Raw genomic sequence first — 27,507 nt, forward strand, 5'->3', positions numbered from 1 at the left:
GTATTCTCCTACTCGTTTTTAAACAAAGAATGTTCATTTGCAATAAAACACATGAAAAGAATGTTTTCCTATAGAAAATTACATGGAAGACAGCATTTCAAAGTGGCAGCCACCTTCCACTGCATCCAACAGGACAGCAGCCATTTAACTGTACCCCTTGTGCTTCCAAGTGCAGTTCAAGGTCCCCGTGCTGCCCTCTGTATTTTGCGCAGTTTGGGTCAAACTTCACAACAGCCTGACTTTCCTTTGAAACACTGCCATGTTTGGTCTGTTTAAGAATGAAATTTGCTTGCCCTTAGGGCCTGATAAGAGTTAAAGGGCAAAATCCTGGCTCCATTTAAAGAGAGTGGGCAGTTTGCCATTTAATTCAATTGGTCTAGTATTTCACAGTGTCCTTAAGGGTATACCGAAAAGTTTGTACCCACGTATCCTGCCTTTGCTCGGAGGAATAGCAGTGGCATGTATTAGTTTTTCACAGTAATGATGGCAACTAGGATACCTTTGCTTTTAATTTGAAAGCTCACATGAAACTCACAAGCATTCATTCAGAATTATGAGACAGAGCTGTAAACATTGGTTCATCAACATAAATTTATCTTCTGGTTGGTACTCAAAAATTCATTTTAGAAACTACAGAACTGGCATCTGAGAATACATTCACTTTCACTCACCCTAGATAATTTTAAAGAAAAGGATCAAGCAAATCATATTTTACTTCACAGTAAGAACACACATGGTTTTTAATATTAACCAAACTGTGGCTGTACCAGTGCCATACTGCAAATGACAGGAGACATTTGCAGAGACAGCATAAGCAGGATGTATTTTACTTTACCATCTCAACATCTTAAACTACAGTGGCATGGGGTTGGATCCATATACCAATTAGTGTATCAATACGGGTAGGTAAAAATCTATAGAGGAGCTTTTTATAAAAAAGTAATTAGCCAGCTGAAAGAACAGTTGACCAGAAATTCTAACTACAGTATGCAGAAAATAAGTTTTTTAATCAATCAGCAGCTCAACAATTATAACCATTTGTAATCAAGGACACTTACCTCCTTACAAAACAAAATTCATATGCTCCCTCATACAAATCACACAAATTTACTCTTACAGGATGGTATGGTTAACTTGTGGAAAACTCCCAGTATTTCCCATACTTTTACATCTCACACAAGTAAAACAACAGTAGGCATCATTGATGGATGCTGGCTTGGATGTCTACTTTTTTCAGTTCCCTTAAGTAAACAGGAACCTGTTTCAAAGTTAAAAATACTCTTCCTCTCATTAATGTATATGGGTACTTTTGTATCATTATTTAGAAGCTTGGTAAGAAACACAGAGGGTAACCCATTTTGCACAATGTCTCCCTTTCCCATTTTCAACACTCTGGCATAATATTAAAGACCAACTTGGTAAAGACAAGGACAGAATAATTATGTTATGCACTGCTTTCTCAGTTTTCGACTAGAAATTAAACCAGTAATCATTGTTCAGAAGATTTGTTAATACCATAAGCTTGCCCTCACGCCTAAAACTTCAAAAATAAACCATGGTAAAGGTTGCGGATAGTCAATTTTATATTAAGACAGTCACTGCAGTACTTGTGCAGTCATTAAAAAAACATTTTCCAGTTATTTTAATCCCATTAAATGAAAATATATTCCATCACTGAATTTATGGAAACACAACCTCGCACATCCTGCTAGCTCAGGAGAAGGAGAAAGAAGGAGAATGGCAATTAACTCAATTACTGACAGAAAATATATCAGGATGAGTACCTATCAGGTCAGGTTCAAAAACACATTAGAAGCATCAGCGTTAAAAAAAAAAAATGAAAAGAAAAAACAAAAAAAGAAAAAAGCTTGTGCTCCCTGTGCTGAGTAGCACTATTAAATTCAGATGCAGGGTTGTGTTTAGGTTGGACAGGCCCCAACAGCAGAACAAAGTCAGTCTGTCTTAGTACCATAACTAAATTCTACAAGTTAACAGCTTTTCATGAAAAGCTGCCATTTCAAAATGTCAATCAAACCTGAATATAAGTGGGAACTCCTGCAGAAATAACCAGCTGCAGGTTTGAAAAACATTTTTCACTGAAAGTGGAAACACAAAAGATGTTTGAATGAGATCTCTTTTCATTCCTGTAACAGTAGACGGTCATTTTCACAACATCAAGGACAAAAACACAAGACAAAATTGCAAATAATGTCTTGAAAGAACTATTTGCAGGGGTGATGAATGATTCAAGTTACAAATGACAGAATTATTGGCAAATGGAAACTCATTAATATGAAAAAGCTTCTCTTATAAGACTGCAGTTTGTCTCCACTTTTTCTTATTGCATCTGAATGATTAGGTTGTATGTATTAATTTCAATCCATGTTTAACATTCGCTTTCTCACCTTAAGGCAGCAGCTTGCACCAAGATCACCCGGCTTGCAATAAAAGTAGTATGTCTTCATGGGATTTTAGGTGTTTATTAATCAAAAGAAACAGTTAATCAAAATGCAGATTCTAACAGAACAAAGAACCCACCCACTAAAAGAACTCAAGTTTTCTAATTCAGTTCTGTACATCCAAACATAAGTCACATTTACTCAATAAACTAAAGGGAAAATATTATTTAAACAAGTCTACACTATAACAGAAAAGAAGCTTACCAGTACCACTTTGGCCACATCGTCCTTTCTACAGAATACAGCAGAAACAAAGCTATTTTTTTTGTTGTCTGAAAAATGCCTGTGTCTGAAATGAGTTTGCTGTCCAACAATTTCTTATTCAACAACCAGACTGATGTAGCAGTGATGTATTTCACAAATCTGTACATTCAACGCGATGAAATAAATTTAGTCAGTAAGGAGGCTTACTGAAGAAGTACAGCAGTATTCAAAAGATTCCCCCCTCCAAAAGGTAACACCTGTACTATAGCATCAACATTCATTATGCAGTTTTCTTATTATAAACAAGTAAAAAAATAATAATTTGCACAGTAGAGGAACACCTCACTATGTCTACAAGTTTAGAGTATTAACGCAGACACACTGCCTTATATTTACCTCCTTCCCAGTGTGACTATCACCAACTGTGATCATCATGTGAATCAGGTAACATTAACTCTTTTGAGTGACACTACCTTTTTCTTAAGTTACACTTTTCAACAAAGCAAAAACTCATTTACAAGTTACATAAAACTCACAAACTAGAATGAGATGAAGCAGCACAGTCATATTAAAAATAATTGAACATATTTAAGACTTCAAATTTTGAAGAGTTATCAAAGTTGGAAAATAACAGATATGATTCTTCAGCAGTGTTCACTGAAAACTATGATGCTACACAACATAAAACTCATCACTACAGCCTTACTGTACTGAGTTACATCATCCAATTTCACACTGTAGCACCGTTTTCTATAGCATACATTAATTTTTGATATCCAAAATCTCACTCTTCATAGTACATCAAACTGCATTTCTCCAACTGCAGGCTGCAGCATCCTAGCAAAGTTACCTGAGATGTTTTTCTTAGACTCAGACTTCATTTCAGTTGAATCACAGCAGAAGTTTATCAATAATGCTACCAAGAAGATAAAAATACAGTGAGATTTTTCATCTCTAGTTCTTGGTCTTATCACTTTGTATCACCAGCATTTAAGTCAGCTGCAGTATATACAGTCTGAGGTTTTGGGGATGAATAATTAGCTGCATGAAGAAATACTGGAAGTAAGATTAACTTGACCATAAAATGTTGCTACCAAGCTATTTAAAAACTGAGACAGAAAAAAAAGGAAAGAAAGAATGAAATAAACTGTGCCAAACCTAGTGCCTTCGCAAGCAGAGTGTTTTTTTGAACATTCTCAAAAGCATAAGGTTTCCTATTTACTTCAGGAAACAGCTTACAAGTCAAAACGTGCTGGAGGTTTTTTCGTTTTGTTTTGTTTCGAGCTGCCAATTGTTAGTCAGGATTACTATTCATTTTACAGGAGTGTTAAGAATGCAAATGGTTAACAGTAGTATAAACTATATACTTGGTTTAAGTTTGAATGTCTAAAACTATTACACACTGCATTCATCTGCATTCCCTGTTTATGGGAATGAAATATGTAGTCATTTGAAGTCCACAATATGTATACTGTGTTTGTAATAACTGCAGATTTTACAAGCACATTATTCTTTCCATTAGGATTAAAACCTCACCGAATAGCAATTTGTGAAAGAATTCTAGCAGGGCCCTGAGCCCAGAACTCTGACCTCTGATGAGATGCTTGGCAGCAACAAACTCTAGGTCTAAGCAAAACATCTGGTTTGAGTTAGACTTCCTGAAAAAATAGCCCCTGTACTGGGGAAACTGGTATTCACTCAGCTTTGTCTATACACTTTGACTGACTTCAACACTGTTGCGGGGGGTGGGGGGGAGAAAGCACTACGCCAGAATGCACGTCAATCACTGTAGACTTCTTGGTGGCCTCCAAAGAGCCAGCCACTTACATTAGGAGACACTGTACGCATTTGTTCATACTTCTAGGGCTTTTTCCTATTGTACTTCATAGCTCAATGTTTTTTTTTTCACAATTAGTGCCAACTCTGAATTATCTAATCCAGAACTACAGTTGAGCTCAAAATATAAATTTTGCCTGAAGAAATAGTTTCTGCAGATTTTTTTTAAACAATAATTATTTTAACTCCATTTTTTCTTGCAAATTTAGACAATAACTGTCATCGTAATATGAATGGGAATATTCCCAAAAGAAACACAAACTCTCACTGTCAAGAAATTTGTAAGAACATCAACAGCTTTTGGTTGGCTCCCAAAATATTTTATACACAACACTATTTTTACATACATTACATAGATAACAGTACCACATAAGGAATGCTGATACACCAGCACAGGGTGTCCTAAGCCTGCTGCTTGTATGCATAATCAACACAGGCTTCTGCAAAAAAAGGATAAGAAAACGATAGAGCTGGTGCTTCCTTTCATTTTCCGGAGACAAAAAAGTACATCATATCACAGAGTAGGTGAAAATGAAGAAATGAACAACTTTTGCAGGCTCGGTAAGAGCTGCACTTTGTTAAAGCTGACAGGCCAGGTAATGAAGACACGAACAGCTCAGTGCAGTGAGTAGGATGTAGCTTCAGGGACATACATGACTTGCAAGGAGAAGTACATGGCCAAACCCAGCTCATAAGACTGACATTTTCTTCCCAGGAGATTTTGTAGTTTCAACTACCATAGCAAAGCCTTTTGAAAGTAATTAAGCCATAATAGTGAAACAGCTAGCAATACCTACTCAGACCTGTTACATTAACAGATACACACAGTTGCATTAAGTGTCTTACACAGAACCAGGAAACTCAAAATAATTGAATTTGAAAATAACAGATACAGAATTTAATGGAAACCATAATCGATGTTGCATATACATACGTATAAGAGGTTGTATAAGAGATGTGTGATAATATTGATCCATACACAATTTTGCTATGTACAGATGAATTTACCTTTGCTGACACTATTAGTAGGACCTCATTCTATTTGTAGAATGCTTTTCTGTACACTCTCTACTTGATAAAAATATGTTGTGGTAAAAAAAGCATCTAAAAAAGTATTATCTTCCATCTACTGCTCTGTTTTACACAAGTCTGCCATATGACTGTATATTGTCAATGAGCTCACAGTTTATTTTCTTCCTGTGATTGCTAATGCAATAATATTTTTATGCCTGATCTAGCAGTAACTTTACAGTGGAATTAAATGTCAATTTCTACTTTCCAGCCCAAAATTTTAAATTAAATGCCACTGATACTGACCCCCTGCATTCAGGCAAAATGCAGCCACCAACCCACAAAGGGACATTTATAAAATAAGCCTTGATTGTTTGAACTGCAACACTGCCGTCACTGGAGTTTCACCCGGGAGACTTAAATAAATAAAAATAAACCAAAGTAATAAACACCATGTTTTATGGAGCTGCACAGAAGGAAAAAAAAAAAAAAAGTCCTCCTGGTAAACTTGAAAGGTTAGACTTAAAAGCTGTGTCTCTCATTCTGGAAGACTTCTGGCCCACACTACTCACTGCCATCTCTGAAGGACAGTCAACTGTGCGCAGCAGGGCCACCCACACAAGTGTCCCTGCTCCCCTTTGGCACCGCGATGAGCTGCCCTTCTGTACACAACAATATAGGAAACAATGTTCCAAATTAAGTCAACTTAGAAATTCCTTAGTGCAACAAGAATAATGAATCACCTACTACCCTCTTAAGCAACATAAGGCATACTGAAAAAAAAATTGCCTCCAGCCCAAAGCTTTGTAATATAGAGTTATATTCCCCAAGGAGCTAAAGTTTTCTACTACTGATGGCATGCCAGTGGCCATGTTATCCAAATGTCTGACACGAAACAATTTTCTTTTTAAAGAAATAACTCACATTTGTCCATAGATTTTTGTTTTCTGGAAGACTGAATATAATTTTAGAATCATCATTGTCAGCTGGTTGACAGCAATGAAGACAACATTCACTTTAAATAACCCTGAATTATATACAGTTGAGTAAATTTGAATTTGTTTTGCTTTAAGGTCTTCCAAAGTTGAGGCCAACATGCTGAACAAAAATATTAAACTATCTATAACCCTGTGTCAACATATGATGCTACTGGGAATGGTAAGTGAATTAATTTTCCAAGGAAAATTAATTACTTATGACTTACAGTTGTAAAAGCAAACAACGTAACTCTGGATTAGGGCACATTTAATTCCTGTTTGGAGTAGCAATTAAATTAATTTCATATAATTCATAGTATGTAATGGAAAGCAGAACAAAGATGAAATCTTAGACAATGGCTGACACAGAAAAAAGTGTATATTTATGTTCCTGATCCAAAAATAAAGGTCACAGATATTAATCACTGTCTAGTGAAACATGATTTCAGTTTCTAAAATTATTTTTTCAAAACTGTTTGTTAGAAAAAGTGTTATTAGCAAGATAAAAATCTAAAAAGCAACAAATTACAAAACAGATACCTCGCATGTTATATTGTCTCTTATACATGAAAAGTTACTACAATTTTCAGTGAATTGAATGACATAACTGTCACAGGATTCTTTTGAGGAACAACACAACTAAATTAAATACATCCTACATTATTTAGGTTCATCTTACTTTAAGGAAGAGCGGAAAAATTTGATCACTGATCCCATATTTAAGCAAATATGTACACTAACATTGCAGGACAACTTAAACATAAAACATAGGATTTTTATCACTTACTTACATTTCGTAGTAAACAGTAACTGAGAAAAATAAAACCATGGCTCAAGTTCTTGCAGTGTTCCATAATTTGATAATTTTTCAAACTAAGTAAAAGTAATTATTTTATTTAGTGCAAAACATATGAAGTTCTTATTTTATGTAATGTCTACCACTAGAACCACACATATTAACAAACCATTTATGGGTTTAAAGTATCAATAGAATTTCAATTGCTTCCTTACTTACTGTCTCCTACTGAAGGTGAATACAAATTTATTGCTGATTCTGGACTTTTGGATATCAAGTCAACAGCTGCTGTGCTATGAACTCACATGGAATCACTCAAAAAGTACGATAATATTAGTATTTTTCCTTATGAGTTAAATGAATATACTGTTAATTCATGAAACCAAAACAACAGATGCAACAGATGACCACCGCGCAGCAAGCAGTGACTACGGAATTCCAATAACGAATAATATTTACATTCACGATGTTTAAATCGACCCCCCACACACATTCAAAGCCAGTGATTCACATCCCCACTGCCACTTTTACCTGAGTTTGGACACTAGAGAGATGCTTTTAGTATAGGCATAGTTTAATCAACTTTATCATTATAATATTTACATTAAAATCTGACTAGACTTCATAACATAGCATCTTAAAGATCAACTTACTTCACATAAAAGATAAATGTTTGAGCCTGAAACGCATGTTCTATGAACAAAAATACCACATCATAGATACAGGTAATACCAAGAGTAATGTGCAGTTCTCTGGCTGCTTTTTAATGTAGTATTTTTAAGAATGTTTCAAAAATGTAAAGAACTAAGTTATGAAAATTTAAATGAAATGTAAATGAAAGGAGCTGAACAATTTTTCATTGCTAAAATTGTGTATTCTCACTTAAGGTTATTAAACACTTGAAATGTAAACAGGAAACCCAACAGCATCTCACACATTTCAGAAGCTGTTCAATAAAAATACTTTTGAAAATACAGACTTTATCATCCTCTTTTCTCTTTCAGCTTTTAGTAACCAAGCATTTCCAAACCAACGTATAGAGAACCGTATCAAGCTGATTTGCAGGATCCCAGCCTCACAACTCCCATTTTGCTCTTCTTGCCACTTGGCTCCCATGTCAGCAGAGTCTCTCGTAGGAGTTTAAATCTGCCCAGTTGGATCGTAACTCAGCTCCCCTGTGTTTGAACTAGCTCTGCCCAAGTACATTTACAGAAAGGTGGGGGGGGGGTGGGGGGTGGGGGTGGAAAATCAAACTGAAATATTAAACAGGCTTGCATAAAGGGTACCCTATACCTGGGCAATTCTGCTCAGGAGTTCCTACCTGCTGCTTTTGTGGTAGTCTGGTAGCCAACAACCTTTACACCTATTTTTCCTGAACAAGAATACATATATTTTAATCCAATTAGAACACAAATTACATGAGAGAGTTTGCACCAAGTCTGTTGTCATATGGCAACAAAAAACTTCTTAAACTCCTGCCAAGAAAGCTGGTAATTAAGCAATCAGAAACAAACTGACAAGGAAGGGCAAAGCTGTCCAGCAGCTGTTCCCTATCAACACCCTTAGATCATCCCACCACCGTACACCAGCGCTTCTGAAACTTCCCTACTTTTGCTAAAACTTCAGCAGCTCTACAAAACCCCACGTATGCAGATATAAACTCTCTAATAAGAAATAGCAGTGATGCAAGTGGGGGATTATTAGCAGTAATGTCTAAAATTTACCTGCAGTTCAGGTTGCTTACAAAGGCACATCTCTGACAAGTTTTCAAATGCTGTCTACAATGCATTTTTGGTGACAGCAGCGAACAGAGATGCAGTTCACGGGCAGCTTCGTGAGTGACATGTGCAGATGCGGTGATACCGCTGTGCTCTTGCACTCTGGAAATACACAGGCACACATTTTCCTCCACTGCCTTAAAGGGGCAGCATCGCACCTCCGTGAGCTGGCACGCTTTCTTGAAGATGCTGGTAAACATATCCAGTGTACTAGCTAAAATCATCAATAACACAACTGTTATCTTCTTTCTATATCCCTTTGTGTTGTTCTAACTGGCCATAAAAGACTAGCAAAAGTTTATTCTGCTGACAGGACATTTGATTTCTCTTTGCCAGCCAGACAATAGGTAGACACAACCAAAAAGACTGCCAAGTTACAGGATATAAACTATCCCAGGCAGCCAGCAAAACTGCTGCTGAAGATTAAATTACACAAACGTGCCAGACGTGTAACTTACTTGGAAAGAAATCTTAAGTTTTGCACACCTTCTTCACTGGGGTGGGGAAGCATCCAGAAAACATTATGGGGTGATTACCTCTTCCTGACAAAGCTGTCTGCAAAGATTCTGTCCCCATAGATGTCAGACAGCTTGGTTCACAGGGCTTTACTTTTCAAAATGAAAAATACATAATTTACCCTAAAAATGGTGTTGAGCAAAACCACATTGATTTTTCCTTGCTTTCCTCACAGAGCTAATGCTTTACCACTACTACATGACAATCAAGGATTCCATAAGCTCCCTGGCATTAGAAATCCTGCAGTAAGCACAAATGTATCCACATTTCATATCCACTTTTTTGAAACACACCTTTTCCCTGTTGCCAAGACTCTTTTTCTTGCCTGCCTTTAACAATATTTTATATTTAAAGCCACCACTCCTCATTCCTCAAAAAGTTATTGTATACCTTAAAACTCTGAGAACTCCTCTCCCTTTTCCACAACTTTCAAAGCACGCAATTTGTTATAGTATGCCGCAAAAAAAATTCCATGACAATAGTCTCTTTGCAGGACCCTACAGGTTCACAGGAGAGGTTTAAGTTTCCTTTACTGAGAAGCAGAGCTAAATACTATTTAGCTATGTGAAATATAGCTAAACATATTTACTATGTGAAGTACTATTTCACATGCCTCTGTCTTTCAGGTCTCAGTGAGTTAATTCAGAGACAAATACAGAAGCATCCCAGAACTTGCCCTGTTACTATCACTTTTTTTTTTTTTTTTTTTTTTAAATTTACAATAGTGGCAACATATCCTTTAGTTTACGTCATTTAGGAATTTCTTTAACATCAGAGTAGCCAGATTTCTCTCATGATACCCCACAGTTTCAGCCAGGCTCCAGTTCAGTAGCATATTTCACAGGTTTTTTCCACTTAATGTACATCTGTAATTAACCCGTTGCCATATACTGCCAAAAACGAGTGATACGTTCGTTCATTAAGAAGTGGTCTGATTACTGTGAGATACACAGATGTGAGCACTGGTGTCCTTTGACACTTAGTGTTTAAGCAAAGGTTCTCTTTACACAACCATTTCAGAGTACAGAAAACCACAAGCAAGCTCACAAAATTGCAGTTATATCCTAAGAGATTCATTCTATGCCTAACTGTATGTATAAAGTCAGTGTAGTAATATAGAAGATATGCTGAAGCATTTTGTGGACAATTCTGACCAAACAATATTGCTGCTAAACTGAATTTCCACAGGAGCTACACGAATCATACAATATAATGCATTCCTCACCATTAAGATGTCCCATTTTCTAATCAGAAAAATATATGTTGCAAACTCACACAAATTTGTTTTAATAAGCTTAATAAAGTAAGCTCAAGTTTGAGGTTGTTTTGACAATTGCACCTCAGATTTTAAAAAGACACACTTGCACATCATATGCCATCATATTCTCACATCATACACGAGTGATTCTCCTGTGCTATCCAAGTAACACACCTAATTACACATATACCCTATGGGTCACTTAACAAAAAAAAAAAAAAAAAAAAAAAAAAAAGAAGTGAAATAAAATTCTTTAATACTCAGTGAAAAATGTAGATTCCTGAATGAAAAAAAATCAACCAGCTCCAGAACTTTGCTCCATGTTATTAAATAAAAGTATACTATGCAAAGGATATATAACCAAAATCAAGAAAGATACAAAGTCCTTCACCCATTAAAACTGTATATCCATTTTAAGGAAAAATGAAGACAAAGATTTTCTTAAACCACACACTGACTGGCAATGGCCAACGTTCATGTTACGACAACTCAATCACTACTTCACAGCTTTTTTTTTGTTAGCTGCTTCCACTTTAAATGCTAATTGTCAAGTTTCCACTATTATAGAAACAATACAACATTTAGTTTACCCAAAATACTGGTTCAGATAGTAAAGAAATATATGTAAAGTTTGTTAAGCCTCAGAATGGCTTAACAAATAAAGCTACCAAGTTATCTTTGCTAGGTTTTTGTAAGAACAGGCTGACAGACTCCTGCAGTGTAAGGGACACAAGCCAGCTTTTCTTATGGGAAAGACAACAAATAGAAATAATGCACAGGCTTGTTCAGACCACAGTTTTATCAGGCTGACTCAACTGTATCTGATCTTACTCTTCTACTTAGAGATATCCTCGAGGTCCCTTTGACCCCTGTAATTCTAAAATGGTGCTATAGTTTACCTCTCAAATATCTCCGGATTTAGTAACTATTAAGCATTAAATATACAGTCAGTTTGCCTCAAGCAAATAATTTGCATGATGGGTGTTCAGAAAAGTAACCAAATTTTAGATGATACAACTCTTAAAAATAAAGTTAACGCCACACCTTTGTAATACCCATCCTGTCACACAGGTGCCTACTGGAGGTTTATAATGACTTTACAGCGGTGATGCCACACACATCTTTTGAGGAAGGAAGATGATGATTAAAGAATGCAACAAACTAAGAGGGCTATATGTAGTTTCAGCCACATGCAGGAGAGGCCAGTAACATCCTTCCACCACTGCCCACCAGTTCCCTCTCATCAGCATGACTATGGTTTGGTACTGAGGCAGGGAAGGAAGGACCAATGCAAGGATGGCCTGCGACAGCAGCAAGCATTATACCTGGCTTTCTAGGCTAAAGGAAAATACCTCCTTCCTTTCCAACGGGAACTGAGATACAACTTCAGTGAGATGTCTCGCTATTAACTAGCTGGCTGTAGATTTTAAAGTGGTTTATATCTGCAACACATTAATTAAGACAGAAGTGGTCCGATTAAGGAGGAAGCATATTTGATTAAAAGTGTTCCCTAAAGTTGCATTGTCATTTAATAAAACATATCCATCTTTTGGGGGGGGGGAATCCAAGTCTAAAAGACATATTAAATTGCAACTGAAATAATAAAATGTCCTACAGGTAATAATCAAATGCAATACTGATGCACTTCAGTAATAAGAGGAACACACGGAGGAAAAAGGACAAGAGGAATAGAAAAGGCATTTCCAAATTTAACTATTATTAGGCATTCTGATTATGTTTCATGAAACTCTCCTTTGATCAGAACCTTCCAGCATTATATAGAAAATAAACCAAGAATTGGAACGCTCAACCATTTTTTTTTTTCTGAAGGAACTGCTATACTTAAGAAAACTGTTCACAAATTTTATTTATTTTTACACAAAATGTTCCAGCTACATCTGGAATTGAGCATCTTCCCACTGCAGAGGTTACAAGACTACATACATTATCTCTTACATCCTTTTGTGATGTTAATTTTCCAAATGTGTTAAACAGTGAAGACGTTACTACATCAAAAAAAAAAATATCATGAAGAGATTTTTGTGCTCCAAAAATTATAAAGACCAAAAAGGATGTTGCTTGTACAAGATCAGACATGGTACACACCACATATTTTGTTCTTAGGCTACAGGTGAATTTGAGCTCCACTTAGCTTTTTCCTTAGAGGTTACTGTTTTTTTAGCATCCAAGGGTTTTGCACATTAAATGACCAGCAAAAGACTAACCAAAATTAACAAAGTCCCTTAGCATTATTTCTCCTTTCTCTGCCTTATAATACAGACTGAGGTTTTGACTTTTAAAAAGCTTATTAATTTCATTCCCCTTTCACTTGAGGCCATTTGTCTTTGATGGGGACTGGTGGACAGAAAGTTTACGCTAGTGCTGTTTTATTCTCCTATGAAAAGCTGGGTTTCTATTTAAGAGGAAGGATGTTTTTTTTTCTTCTTTAGGCATCTTTTTTACTTCTTATTAATTTTCTTTGCTCTGGAATTTAATTCCCTAACCACAGTCTTTCTGAAGTAACTTTGTTCTCAGCTCTTATCTACATCTTCCAAGATCATTACAACTGTAGTGGTAATTCATTAGCCAGAATTCAGTTTGCAGCATAATAAAGTCTCGAGCCACTAACTGCTTCTTCCCTGACAGGAATTTAGCTTTGAACTGGCATGGGGAGGCGGCAAGGCAAACATTCTGTATAAGGCAGAGTCTGGTCATCATCTTTGTGTTCAACTACAGAAGAAATCATAGCAATATGACTTGAAGATGATAAATTAATTTTGGCTAGGTTCCTGTCTGGGAGGAAAGAACAGTTTTCCTAATGAGATAAAGATGAAGGAAGACAAGGACCTTTAGGCAACTGGAATTTAGTCTGAGAGAGGCCCCAATAAATCAGGTTGTGCTTCTCTTTAAGGAAATACCTGTTAGGAGATCCGAGGCCTGTTTATTTTTCTCTGACAAACCTGATTTTCTTGGTAGTGCACAAACTCAGAATTATAAGTTGAAAGGAGAATAAAAGCAGGTGGTCAAGTACAAGTTTCATTTTTTTTTTGTCAACTAAAATAAGTAAACACAAATCCCAACTGATGGGACCGTCTTGCTACCTGGAAACCTGTATTTCCATACACAAAGTATCCATACCCAAATAAGCAGATTTGCTTGGAAAACTTGCACTAGAAAAAAAAAAATAGAAAACACCAATATTCTCACAAACATGCACATGAAGTACCAAGAGGTCACATAGGAAGGATCAAAGCAACAACTACAGAAGATGCAGCCCCTTCACACTCTTTGTGGAGATAGTGGGGAGGCACACACTCCGCAGACTTTGAGAAAGCTCATATAGTGAGCAGATTTAACACACAACCACATCACTTTCCAGTAGCACTACTAGGACTGCTGATAGCAGCAGCAGCTCCTGCCCAAGGGGGTCACTCAATTGAACATACAATGTTCCTGTGCCACAGTCCCATCGCAAAAGGTAGAGCCTTCGTCGGGCAGGCTCTGCTCTGTCATTCTCTCACTTCAACCTCCAAGAAAAAAAACTCCAAAATGAATGTCTCTGCCATTGCCTTTCAAGTAGAGCAGTTTGGGATCTCTGGCTGTCTTAAACTGGTAGAGAGGCCACATCCGAAGTCAATCAAAACTCAGGCTGCTGTGAAAGCAGTACGCCCAGCTCTGCTCCTCCCCCAATCCAATCATTGTGGCCCCTCCCTTTTGCCAACCCAGGACATCACATAGCCATCACCAGCACTTGGGCAGGAGCAGCAGAAAAGACAGGACCACCCCTTCAGGGAACTCACACTGTGATCAACATACAGTGAGCGTGCAACCATCCCTCAAGAAACCACCATCTTGCTTGTGCTACACAGCGTCTAGAGTCGTTTGGAAGCAGCGCACAGCCTCAGCTTGCCTCTGCCTAAAGAGGCAGAAGCTGAGTGCAGGACTAATTGCTGTCTGTCCTTCAGGAGAAGAATGCCAAACCTTGGATTTGCTGGATTCCTAAATATCAATTTCAAGCTGTTTAAGAAAGGAGAGGTCACATCTAAATACTAGGTTTATAGTTACAGCGGGGTAAGAAAGTAACTTGCTCTGTGAAAAGCTTCTTATGTTTTCAATCTCAACTGCACATTGCATATTTCATCCTAGAAATTAATAAAAGCTACAGCTCCAATTAGGTTATAAGTTAAAGTATAACAAAACTTTTCAGATTGACTTGGATAATATAACATTCTGTCCCCTGATATACTCTTTATCTGAAGGACTATATCAGCTCTTACTCTGGGACTCCCTGTATGACACAACAGCTTTTCCCATGCCTGCCTTCTGAGATGCCAGCAAGTGACTGTTCCCTCTGAGAGAAGATCAGTCGTAATAGCTTAATTCCTCTTCTCCTCCCTTCCTCTCCCCTGCCACAAGAGAGTGCTCGTGCCCAAAGGGCATCAGAGCTTCTGACTTCATGTTCAAAAGTAAAAATTTTCTTTCAATAGTGTCACATAAAGCTCTATTAACTTAGAAATTTATTTGTATCTTTGAATGAGCACCTTATAGCTTCTGTGGTGATTGTTAAGAATTCTGACATAAAGTCTATCTATCTCAGGGCATTTATCCAAATCATTATGAGACTTAAAAGTGCAGACAGGTGGTAAAGAACAAATTGAGGTCCACCTTTAGCAGGCTTTTAGGAATTATTTCTCTGAAACTTTTTATATAAATGAATTTGCACATGAACAAATAATGCAGTTAGGTGTTTACTTGTAAAAGTGGATCTAGTGGATGAAGAAGCTTCCCTGAGTGGGCCAGGAACATGGTACCTACTGTGCTCTGTTTCAGTGCAAAGTAAATGACACCAGCTTTAGTCACTGACACAAGAGAACTGCTGCAATATGTTCATTGCAACATTCATCTGATAATATTATGCTCCCAAAACCATACAAACACCACTAACTCTGAAAAGAAGGACCAACCAATCATGCAAACACCACCAGCCCTGAGGAAATGGACTTGAGTGTGATGGTGGACAAGAAACTCAACATGAGCTGGCAAAGCACGCTTGCAGCCCAGAGAGCCAACCGCATCCTGGGCTGCATCAAAAAAAAGAGTGGCCAGCAGGTCGAGGGAGGTGATCCTCCCCCTCTACTCTGCTCTCATGAGACCCCATCTGGAGTACTGCGTCCAGCTCTGGAGTCCCCAGCATAAGACACGGACCTGTTGGAGCAAGTCCAGAGGAGTCCAGATGATTTGGGGCTGGAGCACCTCTCCTATGAGGACAGGCTGAAAGTGCTGGGGCTGTTCAGCCTGGAGAAGAGAAGGCTCTGGGGAGACCATATAGTGACCTTCCAGTACCTAAAGGGGCCTACAGGAAAGACAGGGAGAAACTTTTCAGCAGGGCCTGTTGTGACAGGACAAGGGGTAATGGTTTTAAAATAGAGGGAGGTAGATTCAGATTAGACATCAGGAAAAAAGAATTTTTTACAACGAGGGTGGTGGAACACTGGAACATGGTGCCCAAAGGGGTACCCATCCCTGGAAACATTCAAGGCCAGGTTGGATGGGGCTCTGACCATCTGATCTGGTTGGAGATGTCCTTGCAGGGGAGTTGGACTAGATAGCCTTTAATAGTTTCTTCCAACCCTAACCATTCTATGATTCTAACTCCATGCCTTTTTGCTTTAGATGTATGCTTATACAATATGCAATAGTAGATAGTGCGCACCTAAATCTAAATCTATCTTCTAGCCATGGCGATGAAAGTTCCTAATACTTGCAAATTCACAGTGTACTTCAAATAGTAAAATATTTCATTTTGGAATTGATTTTTAAAAATTTTGTTTAAAAAAGGTATCAACTTCTTCTCAAAGTGCTAACATAGCAGGTTTTTTTTGTTGTTGTTAAATACTTCTTTCCTTACAGCAAGGGCCAACAAAAATCTGCACCTCTTTTCATCATTGTTGTTACTGCTGCTACTGTTACAAACAAAAGCAGTGGGTCTCCACAATTAAGGAAACCAAGCATGCTTCAGATTGAAGCTCCTTTTCTTTTTGTCAGATGATCATCCCCTGATTTATAGCTGTCATCATTAAAGCACATTTTTACTGAATCTGGGTACATGCATTAAAGAAATCCACAGTATTTTTTACCACTAAGTTTTGCAGTTAGCAAGCAACACGAGTACATTTTACACTCAGTGGCAATACAAGTAGGGCTTGCAAAAGCAGTACTGAGCACTACCTTAACCAACTAAAGTGTTGACCTCGGTTCTTTAAAAAAGAAAATAGGATATACACTTTGAAATTTTTCATAGCATCTTTGTCATGCCACCTTTAGCAGTGGCAGTAAAGGATTCTAGGCTGCTAATTGCATTCTATCCCATGAACTCTCATGTGCTAACCTCAAAGAACAGATCCACACAGTTCTGTGCTTTCTGTTCTGACTTCTGTTCCAGCCTTTCAAATTTACTCACCTTCTACACTTTCAAAATATAGCAAAAAGCACATGCTGAATTTTATATTTGTTTTACTTCTCTATTTGGTGGGACTTAAGCACACGCACAAATGCTTTCCTGAATGGATGCCAGTATGCTGTTAAATTACAATAACTTATGTACCACTTCTCAATACATTTCACTTTGTAAAGACACTTCGAAGGTAAAAGTTACTTCCCAGAAATAACCTACAAAAATGTGTAAAAGTAAGAATTGTCAAACATTTTCCAATTCAGGTTTTGTAAATGAAAAAGTTCAAAACAAATGCTTTTATTACAAACTTCTAAGAAGGTATGCGCATAATAGTACAAATTAATGGGTTCTAAATGGAGGATCAATATCTCATTGTATTTTACACAAAGAGCTAAAACTCCATTGCTGTAACGATACAAAAAAAAAAAGAGAAAGCTTTGCAGATTGGGTTACCTGTCTGATTTGATGTTTTTAATAGGCTATAAATCTGGCTACAGCCATTTCAGAGTCTCAATCACAATCGTTAAAAGCAGAGATTAAAAAAAGAGGCAGTCTCTGACTTCTAAGTATTTACTACCATTCTATCAACTCTACAAATGTCTTTTAAAGGAGACATAACTAGTTGACAACTACAATGCAGCATTTTTGTGTTGCTCTATATCATGATAGATTACTTAGATTAAATGATATGTATTATCTTACCTGATACATTCCAACTCCTATGTGTTTGGGCTCAATTTTCACTAGCTCAGCTAATGGGTCTTGGACGCGTCTAGCTATGGAAACTGAAAAATAGAATTAGAAAACAACTGTGGGTTTTATCTGAAAATCAGAATTGTGTAATTGCTTTTGCTATTTCTTTTTAAGTCTTCCACATAGTTAATCTCCTTTTTTTACCTGAAGATAGTCAATAATATAGCAGAATCCTTTTTCACTGTTAAACACAGGACATGAAATGCACATTAGTCAAACTTTTTAATTGAATAATTCAGGCAAAGACCTAAGGAGATTTCAAACTGTAATCATGACATTTAAAAAGTTCTTTCAGGTCACAGAGTTAACAAATAGAACTATGTACATTAAATGTTTCTCTTGTATCCATTCTAAAATGCACATGATGTAATATTTAAAATTAAATTATGGAATATCCTTTAACCTTAAATCACAAATATGTAGAAACAAATAAACATTTAAAAAAAATGGAGTAATTGTTCACAGATTTATTTATCTAACACAGTATTTCCTAAGTTATATATTATACACTTGCATAATTCAACCATAATATTCAGTGTTCTCTTTGAAAATTGTTTCTGGACTTTACTAATCTAAACTGCATACCAAAACACATCAGTTTGCAATCTGTCATCATTATAAACACGTTTAGAAAAAACTAAAGCAACTTCCAACATTTCTCATTAAGATCACATTGGAAGAACCTTTGGTCTTCTAAATCCAAATGTTGAACCAAGAGTGCGTTTTTGAAGCCTATATTTATTGAGAAATTCTTTACTTACCCAAATCTTATTTGCAAAATGTCAATTTGTAAATTCTCAAACTTGGTCTCATTGTGTGGATCTAAAGTTTCATTTAGTATTTGCAACCGTGCTCCCTCCTGTGCACGCTGAACTAGAAGAGCTCCACTCTACCAGTACTACATTTACAAACTCTTTTTCCTCCTGAGTAAAACAAGGACAGGCTAGCTGGCTTAGCAGCTCTTAGAACATGCATTCTACTTAGTGAAGTAAACACAGATGAAGAACAGGAGTGTCTGGGAGTACTGCACAGGTCTTTAACCAAAAAACCACCACAAACACAAAACCACCAACAAAACAAAACCAAACACTCTCCCTCCCCACCACTCCCAGAAGACAACAGCAACAAAAAAATAAAAAACCTAATCCAATATAAAAACAAGGCCAGGCCTTGTTGCTAAGGCTGCTTTTCCTGCCATGTGCAGTTGTGCAAGAAAGAGAAATGGGATGACACAAAAAAATAAACTGATCCTTTATTAGCTATCTCCAGAAGCACACCCACAGCTGGCTTTAGTCATTCCAAAAGACACTTCCTAAAATTTATTTCATAATTAAATTAACTTCTAAGGAAAATCAAGAGGATAAGAGGAAGAATAGAGAGGAGTCAGGAGTAAATATGTATATGCATGGTGATTTGGTCAACAACGTGTATGTAACATTCAATTAGGAAAACAGGAGCTATCTACAGTGGTCAACAGCTCATTTTATACACACACACATACATGTATAAAATCATGAGCATGACTATGATTATCATATGAGATAGAGAGAGATAGTTTATATATATATATATATATATATATATATATATATATATATATAAATAATACATGCATCTTAACAGAACCACAGAATTGTTCAGGTTGAACAGACCTCTTCAGGACAGATATCATCTTATCCAACTCCCCTGCTGAAGCAGGGTCAGCAACAGCAGGTTGCTCAGGTGTCTAGTTGAGGTTTGAATATCTCCATGGATGGAGACTCCACAACCTGCCTGGGCAATCCTTTCCAGTGTTAGATCAGCCTCACAGTAAATAAGTGTTTTCCTGTGTTCAGATGGAGTTTCCTTTGTTACAATTTGTACCCATTGCTTCTTGTCCTGCCAGTGGGACTACTGAGAAGAGTCTAGCTCTCTCTCTTCTTCATGCCCTCCCATCAGGCATTTCTACACATTCTTAAGATCCCCTCAAGTCTCCTCCAGGCTGAACAGTCACAGCTCTCTCTATTTCTCCTTGTATGAAAGGTACTCCAGCCCCTTTATTCCTATTGCAGCCCTAACTTAAAGAGCAACAACCATTACTGCCGAGTATTAAAGACTTCATAGCATTTTAGAAAAGAACTTTACTATACATTGGTACTTGAAGTCAAAACAGTAGATAGATCTAACACTTATTTGTTAGCTATGCAGGCTTCTCAAACCACAGATGCAAAGTTTATAGATTAAATACAGCATTAGAGATTTCACTTTTAAAGATCTGCACTGCTAAATGCACAGTTAACACAAAGTTCACTGCTCGGTCATGCAAGACTTTTCATATCCTTTATTATCCATTTTAACATATGCTGACAATGGCAGTTTGCTAGCTAGGCTCAGAAAGCATTGTGCTGGTGATATCTGATCCGTCTGCCTCTGTGATAGAGAAGTCCTGAATTCAAAGCCCATCACACACGCCTTCTTGTCACGAAAGGGAAAAAAAAAAAAAAAAAAAAAAAAAAAAATCACAAAAGGTTAACTAATTTAAGTACATCGGTTATTGCTTACACAAGTATAGCTTACTACAGAAATGCTTGCTTATAACAATAATTCACATTAATTACTTTGAAACACTAGTGGTACATATCACTAGTCACCTAAGAAACCCAAGTGGAACAAAACACCAATTAAAGTATTGATCCAAAACAGGAAACCTTTAAAACTATGGTTTTTTTCTGAATACATTTATGTCTATGTATAGGTACTACGCTTGTCTTTCAGCAAGCTTTCTTAAACTCAACTTGTTTAATAGCTATACAACATTTTTGATAATTTTCTTTTAGTTTCACCTAATGGCAAAACACATTTCAAAAGTTACATTTTAGATAAGCTGAGGGCAAGTATCTCTCTCTATCCACATCTTCTTTCATTGCATCTCTTAAAAATAGACTACTACATGGATAGATTGATACAGGAATTTTCCAAGCATAACCTTCTCATGGGAACCCTCAATTAAAAAGAAAAATTTAGACTCTTCTTGTCATAATAGCTAGGTTGACAATGCCATCATATCCCTAGGAGACTTCCAGCAGAGGTGTAGGACCTGATCCAGCAAAGCACTTCAGCACAGATGCATGTTGGTATTCCCACCGGAACCAGCAAAACTATTCACATGCATAAAGTTACACATGCATTTAAGTGCTTTCCTGGACCATGCCTAATAGTTACAATATCGAAGCGCGAAGATCAACTAACAGTCAGTTATATGGCTGAAGGGATGCAGCTCCTACGGCCATGCCGGCAGGATAGCTGACCTGCAGAATTCCCACTAAAGCTGCAATTTTACTCCTGAACTTTCCAAATTCAGAACTAAAAGAGAGGATAATAGGGAAGCATTGCCTATATTCTGTCTAGGCACAAATTCACTCGAGATTAGCATCTACTGTCTTTTGTACTGGTAAAACCACTTTTCCTTTGTTACAATACTAACATACTACAATAGATAGATCTTTTTAGGGGGCAACGAGTCTCCGCTCTGGCAATTTGATCCATGTGGCTGGGCTCTGACAATACAAGCAGTCTTACTGAAATCATGAGGGCTCTACAGAAGTGCAAGGTCTGGTCTGGACCAGCTAGAGACAGTAAAACCTGATGGTCTTAGATTTTCCCCTTAAAAATTAAATCAATACATTTCAAAAGATTTTTTTATATTAAACGATTTTACACTAATACAGGTATTGCCTAAAATAATTGTTTATATGCCTAGAGTACAATTTAGGAATGGCTAGAAACTATGCATTTTTACAAGACTGACAGTGAAACAGGTAATGCATTCTCACTTCTAGAGGAGTGAAGGCATGCCTCACTTTTGCTTAAGCAAATACGAAATAAGTTGTATGATGGCATGCAGGGCAAAAACAGAAAATAAAATCTCTCAAAAGTAATCAGCAGGGCCAAACATGAGATGTTTGAGATGTCATTCTTAAAAATATGCTAGTCTAAGTAAAATGTGAAAAAAAAAAACCCTATTCAATATGGATGACATGGCCCTCTATTAGAAAACCACCACAAGAATGATATACCTGATAGACCCGATAGACCCAAAGCTTCAAGTTGTCAATTAAGAACAAAACATTATTGCAGTACTTGGAATGACAGTAACATTTGTACTGACATGCAGTAAATCCACATAAAATTTTAAAGCTTATGGGGTCAGGATGGTCTAGGTGGTCCTCTGACTTTAACGTAGATGAACTTTGCCTCCAAGTGCAATAAGAAATAAAGAAGGTTACAGTAAGCATACTTACTGAAATCTTGTCTTGTCACTAAGGCATTTTCTGCCATTTTGTAAGAAGGCAATTTAACTGTTTGGTGGTGTCTATTCACTCCATGCTTTGGTTGTTTGACAACACAAACCCACCAGACAGTTAAATATTATTGCAATGACAGTGTGGTGGGCAAAAAGCCTCTGTAAGAGTTGCTTGCACAGCTCATGTCAGTCTCAGTCACTAATCTTCATAGAAAATAATAAGTTGCATTAAAATGTTGTTTTCTAATGGCTAATGAGCAGATGTGCCCTCAAGAACCCGAAAACATACTTAATTATGCAGCTATTCCTATCTTAAAAAGATAAATCTCTCTTAATTCCAAACGGACAAATTTAAAATTAAGACTATTTTCATCATACATATCACGTAGCTTTGTTTTTCCTAGTACTTTCTATATGAAGTGTTATAATTTTTCACTGGTATTAGAAAGGCCAGAGTTTCTACTCTGGAATACTGATAATAGTTTTCAGGCTAAATCTTTTCAGACTAAAGACTGTAAAAAGTGCCCACTCTCAACAGTGAGAGGCAAAACCAATAAAGCAGGCTTCCAACTATTTCTCTAGATGGTATCTATACAAGGGCCATGTCAGCTGTCAGCCCTAAAAATAGTGCAAACCTCTTAATTAGGCTACCTGCCTCCCTTCAGTAATGGTACAGATCTAAAGCAGCAATTATGGCCCTTATCAGACATGCACGCTATTTAGGGTGCAAGAGCAGCTAGAAATCCTGTAGAGTGCAAAACAAAGTTTTATAAATAAATAGTTTCAAGTAGCATGCCTGCTTCAGGCAGTCTGCCAACTTCTGTGTTCAGACAATCACATATTAAAATGTTCTCCTTTTGCATTGCTCTATGTAAGAGCCACATCATAAAGCAAAAGCTTAATGGTAGTAGATAAGGAAAGAGTGAAAATGAATATAGAAATTTCTGCCAAACGCAGTGTGAGCGACTGCCAGGAATGATTACGGGTGGAAGAAGAAAAAAATTTCTATTTCTCTCAGTTACAGTGACATTCAAATGTTGCTTGCCATTGCAAGCAGAAAAAAAGTTCATCCAGAAGTCCAAGATGATGGCATTTCTTCCTCCAAATACACAAGTCTTTATATAAAGACAAAAACATGTCCCAGTCAATAATTGTGACACAGTTTAGCTACTTCACATGAATGGGAGCATTTGTTTGTGTTTTAAAACAATGTGAAGCTGACAGATGTGAAGACAGCAGGCAGTTTTACAACTGTTTTACAAAAACACATGGCAACCACAAGCTATTAGGCTATGATTAGTTCAACCTCAATTTTGTCATAAAGGAGAACATTCTGTATTTTTATTATAAAATCTCAATATTTTGTTCTTGCTGAGACATGCTTCTATAACATCCTAGTAACTCATCCTCCCTCCTATTTTAAATTAACCTTTGCACCTTAAAAGTCTGGGTTGAAACTTCAATGACAATGAATAAAATAATAATACATTAAGGTAATCACAGACTAACTCACAAATGCATAGGTAATTACTGTCAATATGTCATACCACGGTAGATATGGAAGCATTACAACTTATTTAAATTCTTTTATAAAGCCTATTATTGTGTTCAAGATCAATTACTCTCCATAAGTATCTGCAATAATGTTTACTCTGTGATCGATTGTTCAGGTTTCCTGAGTCCTGGAAGCTTTCTATCCTGTTGACCTGAATTTCACCCTCCTTCCAAAGGATACAGTGAAACGTACAGTAGTCTTTTCATTAAGCATTCTTTCTCAGTAGGTCAGGATTTGTGACACAGTTTTGAATCCTCATATATCTTCTTGGTGGGTTTAAAGTATGCAATTTATTTTAAGCAACTGTTCAACAGCTGCATTTCATCCAAAATTCTTCTGTGGCAAGTGAGCAGGTTTTTGTTTTAAAAAGGTTACATTTTAGTTTACTTTTAACTCCATAAAACTGATAACCTGTTATTTGCCTAAGATTAATGAAATAATGAATGACAATGTTCTATTTATTTACTACAAAAATCTTTAAAAGAGATGGCTTGAATACAAAAGGGAAGTAAGAAATACATATAAAGAGAAAACCTCGACAAGTGAATCACAGTGCAGCTTTTTAAAGTCAATATTTTTTCTTAGAAACACACTCTCAAAAACACTTTTCTCAAGTATTAGTAATTTCTGTATAACAGGATAGTAGCACTTTTTTATTTGAGGTGAGGTAGGAGACATGTAACTATTTAATTGAAGCCTGATGTGATTTTTCTGTTACAGAAATGAGTTAGTCTCACAGGACGGTATAAATTCAGAAAAATCTTCCCCCATCTGCTCAGTCTAAAAGGTAGACATCATCAGTATGCTTTTCACATGCAGACCACTGGTACTAATTTTAACTGCATCACCATGCCATTGACTAATCTTACTACTAAAATAAAAAATTAGTTGAAGTTCTGTACTTAGAAAAGTTATTCATTTTTATCACCAACAAAAATTAACCTTTTGTAAATGACCAGAATGTCCTTTCCTATGCCTATAGTAAGAAAAGCAGCCTTGGTGAGTAACGCATCATACTGCTATATTAAAAGCAAACCAAAACTCCTCAAAGTGAAGAGCATCCTTGTACTCATTGTTCTTCTGGCTCTGTGCTTCAAAGCGGCAACAAAGCCTTCTAAGGAAAATACACAGACACAGAGTTTACATCCAGAGAGAGGGAAGTAAATAATTTTCATAACTTTTAGATGCTAAGGGAAATTGGCTTCAACAGAGCCTGGATTAGTGCTCTGCTTCTGGAGATCACTTTTAGACAGAAGTGATGTGGTATTTTCAGTTTGTTCAGAAGCACAGAAAATGATGCTCTGTAAATAAAATGCCAAGTGCATCTGCTGAACTCAGATCCATCTGGGATATGAGAAATGGGTAAATGAGAGGAAGGCAAGGTGAACATCACATCTTTCCACAAAGCACACAAAGATTACACATCAGTTGCAAACATTAACATGTGCACAGAGAATGATGCTCAGTTACAAGCTATAAACGCGCACACACATCTCTCAGTATAGAGAAAACACTGATCCAAACCAGTCAGACAGAAGAGTTTTCACCTGGCTCAAAATAATCTCCTATTTTATTTCTGTAGCAAAGCAGAAGCCTAGGGGAATCTATGTGGGTCTTGACCTTGCAGATCAAACTCCTCTACTCCAGCCTACTACTACACTGTACGGCTTCAGAGGATATACAGTGCCAATAAGCAGGATTTTAATTACTACATACCATCACAGACTGTAAAACGTTAGATTCTTGTCTAGAACAACAAGAAAGCAAAGACTACAAACATCGCTAACACTTGTGTAACAACCCATTCAGCATTATGCCACCATTTTGGGGCAATTCAAGCCCATTTTTCTCTCTCTCAAAATCCTGAGACAAGTACACATGTTCATGCACAATTGTAGGAGGCCCAGTCATTTCCAGACAATCTACAGCTAGGGACTGTTTCTTAAAGTCATACACAGATTCCCTATAACTTCTGTTTAAACTGTAGAGCCTAGCCCACACCTCGAGATGAGCTTCTGCTCATTAGTAGGAACTGGATCCTATGGGGAAAGAAAGTAAAGAGGAGTTTGTTCCTTTTACTGCTGTTCACCATCCATTTTGTTTCTAATCACTGCATCTTTTTGCTTCCAACAGTGTAATTAAACTAATTCTTAAATGCTACAGAATACAGCAGATGAAAGATGATACAATTTCATTTTGTACTGCTGTAATTGTACATAACCCAACTAAATGGGCTGGCAACATGTTTTAATGCATAAGAATTCAGTGCTTATTTTCCTTTAACACTTTCTGAAAACTTGTGGAACTTGCACCAATCCCCTATGATTAGCTGTAGAAGGAAGCTTCAACTTAGAAAGCGGGGCAAATGGTTTAACCATAAGACTTCTGTCCAATAAAGTTTTTGAAAAATGACCTTCTCTCCTGATTAGCCAAAGGGGAGTAGTGCTCTTTTAAGAAGATGAAGAAATTAGCTGAAGTAGACATCAAGGCACTAAGTCCCACACATCTAATCGTCAAATTGTTTTACTTTCCTTAAGATAAAGTCAAAAGAAATTACATTTTTTTCCAATCTCTACCTTCTACTTGCTGGCCAGTATGACAGCTCTGAACTGTATGTCTCTATCTTTAACAGCACCCCAGGGAATAAAACCCTGTAGCATGACAGCCTTTAAGTCCTAACAAGCCACCAAAGCCTATAAGGCTTTCTTTTGCAAGAAAAAGTGCAAGTGGTGTGCTGAACTTTGAGTGTACAATAATCCAATGTTTTCTGCCCTGTGGAGAGAAGACAAGCAGATGGGATTTGACAATGCTAAGGCAAGCTATGCTGTGTGACCTTTTGCTCTCTCAGATTCTTCTTTATCCTCAGAAATCATCCTCTAGAAGCAGCACATTTTCTATACTGGATCATACCTGCACATGCAGCACAACACAGATGCTTGCCCTGTTAGTATTCCAAATCTTTGCAAAAAAGTAACTTTAGGGAATATTTTATCTACATTCGTTGCTTTCCTAACTGGGTGACACAACGATATCGTCTTGAAGACTCTAGGCTCTTTATATCTGAGAGGAAAATGAGCATTTCTTGGAGTTGCTGCATTAGATAAGCCCAAGTATGTTGCTCTTGTTTCAGCATCTGAACATAGAATTGCAAATTAAAAACTAAATGCATATGATTGCATTAAGGTATGGAAATAAATCAGTGAGGCTTAGCGTGAGATCTCCTCTAACAAGTGATTACACAAACACTATGTCTGAAAAGCCATAACCCCCTTTTCATCCTGTGTTTAAAGAATTCTATTTCTTCAGGTTTGTCTGCATTTTTAGAAATCGATGCAATGAAGCGCATTAGGCTTATATTTTGCTTTTTAAATAGTGAAAAAAAAAAAGAAGAGATTGCTTATTTGTTAGAGTAGTCATCTCAAAATGAAAAGTAATTCATCAATTTAATGAAATGAAGGCATTTCTCATTTAATATAACTGAATATATATTGAAACTAGTGTAAAATCCCAGCATGACTACTGCCTCATAGCGATTCTCCACCATCAGGCCACTGTTTCACTGGAATTCACAGCTTCCTCTGGTTCCTAGAGTTATTAAGCAACATTCACTTCATCATGGTATCCACTT

General features: G+C 36.9%; 1 protein-coding gene across 2 annotated transcripts in view; it reads right to left on the reverse strand.

Annotated features, from left to right (window-relative positions):
• Window positions 1-27,507, reverse strand: part of SRBD1 (S1 RNA binding domain 1) — a 130,377-nt gene that overhangs the window by 35,055 nt on the left and 67,815 nt on the right. For both annotated transcript variants that reach the window (XM_086745502.1, XM_086745501.1), the window contains exon 18: window positions 17,992-18,074. In XM_086745502.1, the coding sequence (XP_086601628.1) occupies window positions 17,992-18,074 (83 nt within the window). The remainder of the gene's footprint in view (window positions 1-17,991; window positions 18,075-27,507) is intronic.

Source organism: Chlamydotis macqueenii, chromosome 3 (genome assembly GCF_036417535.1).
Source record: "Chlamydotis macqueenii isolate bChlMac1 chromosome 3, bChlMac1.mat, whole genome shotgun sequence".
Classification (NCBI taxonomy): Eukaryota; Metazoa; Chordata; class Aves; order Otidiformes; family Otididae; genus Chlamydotis; species Chlamydotis macqueenii.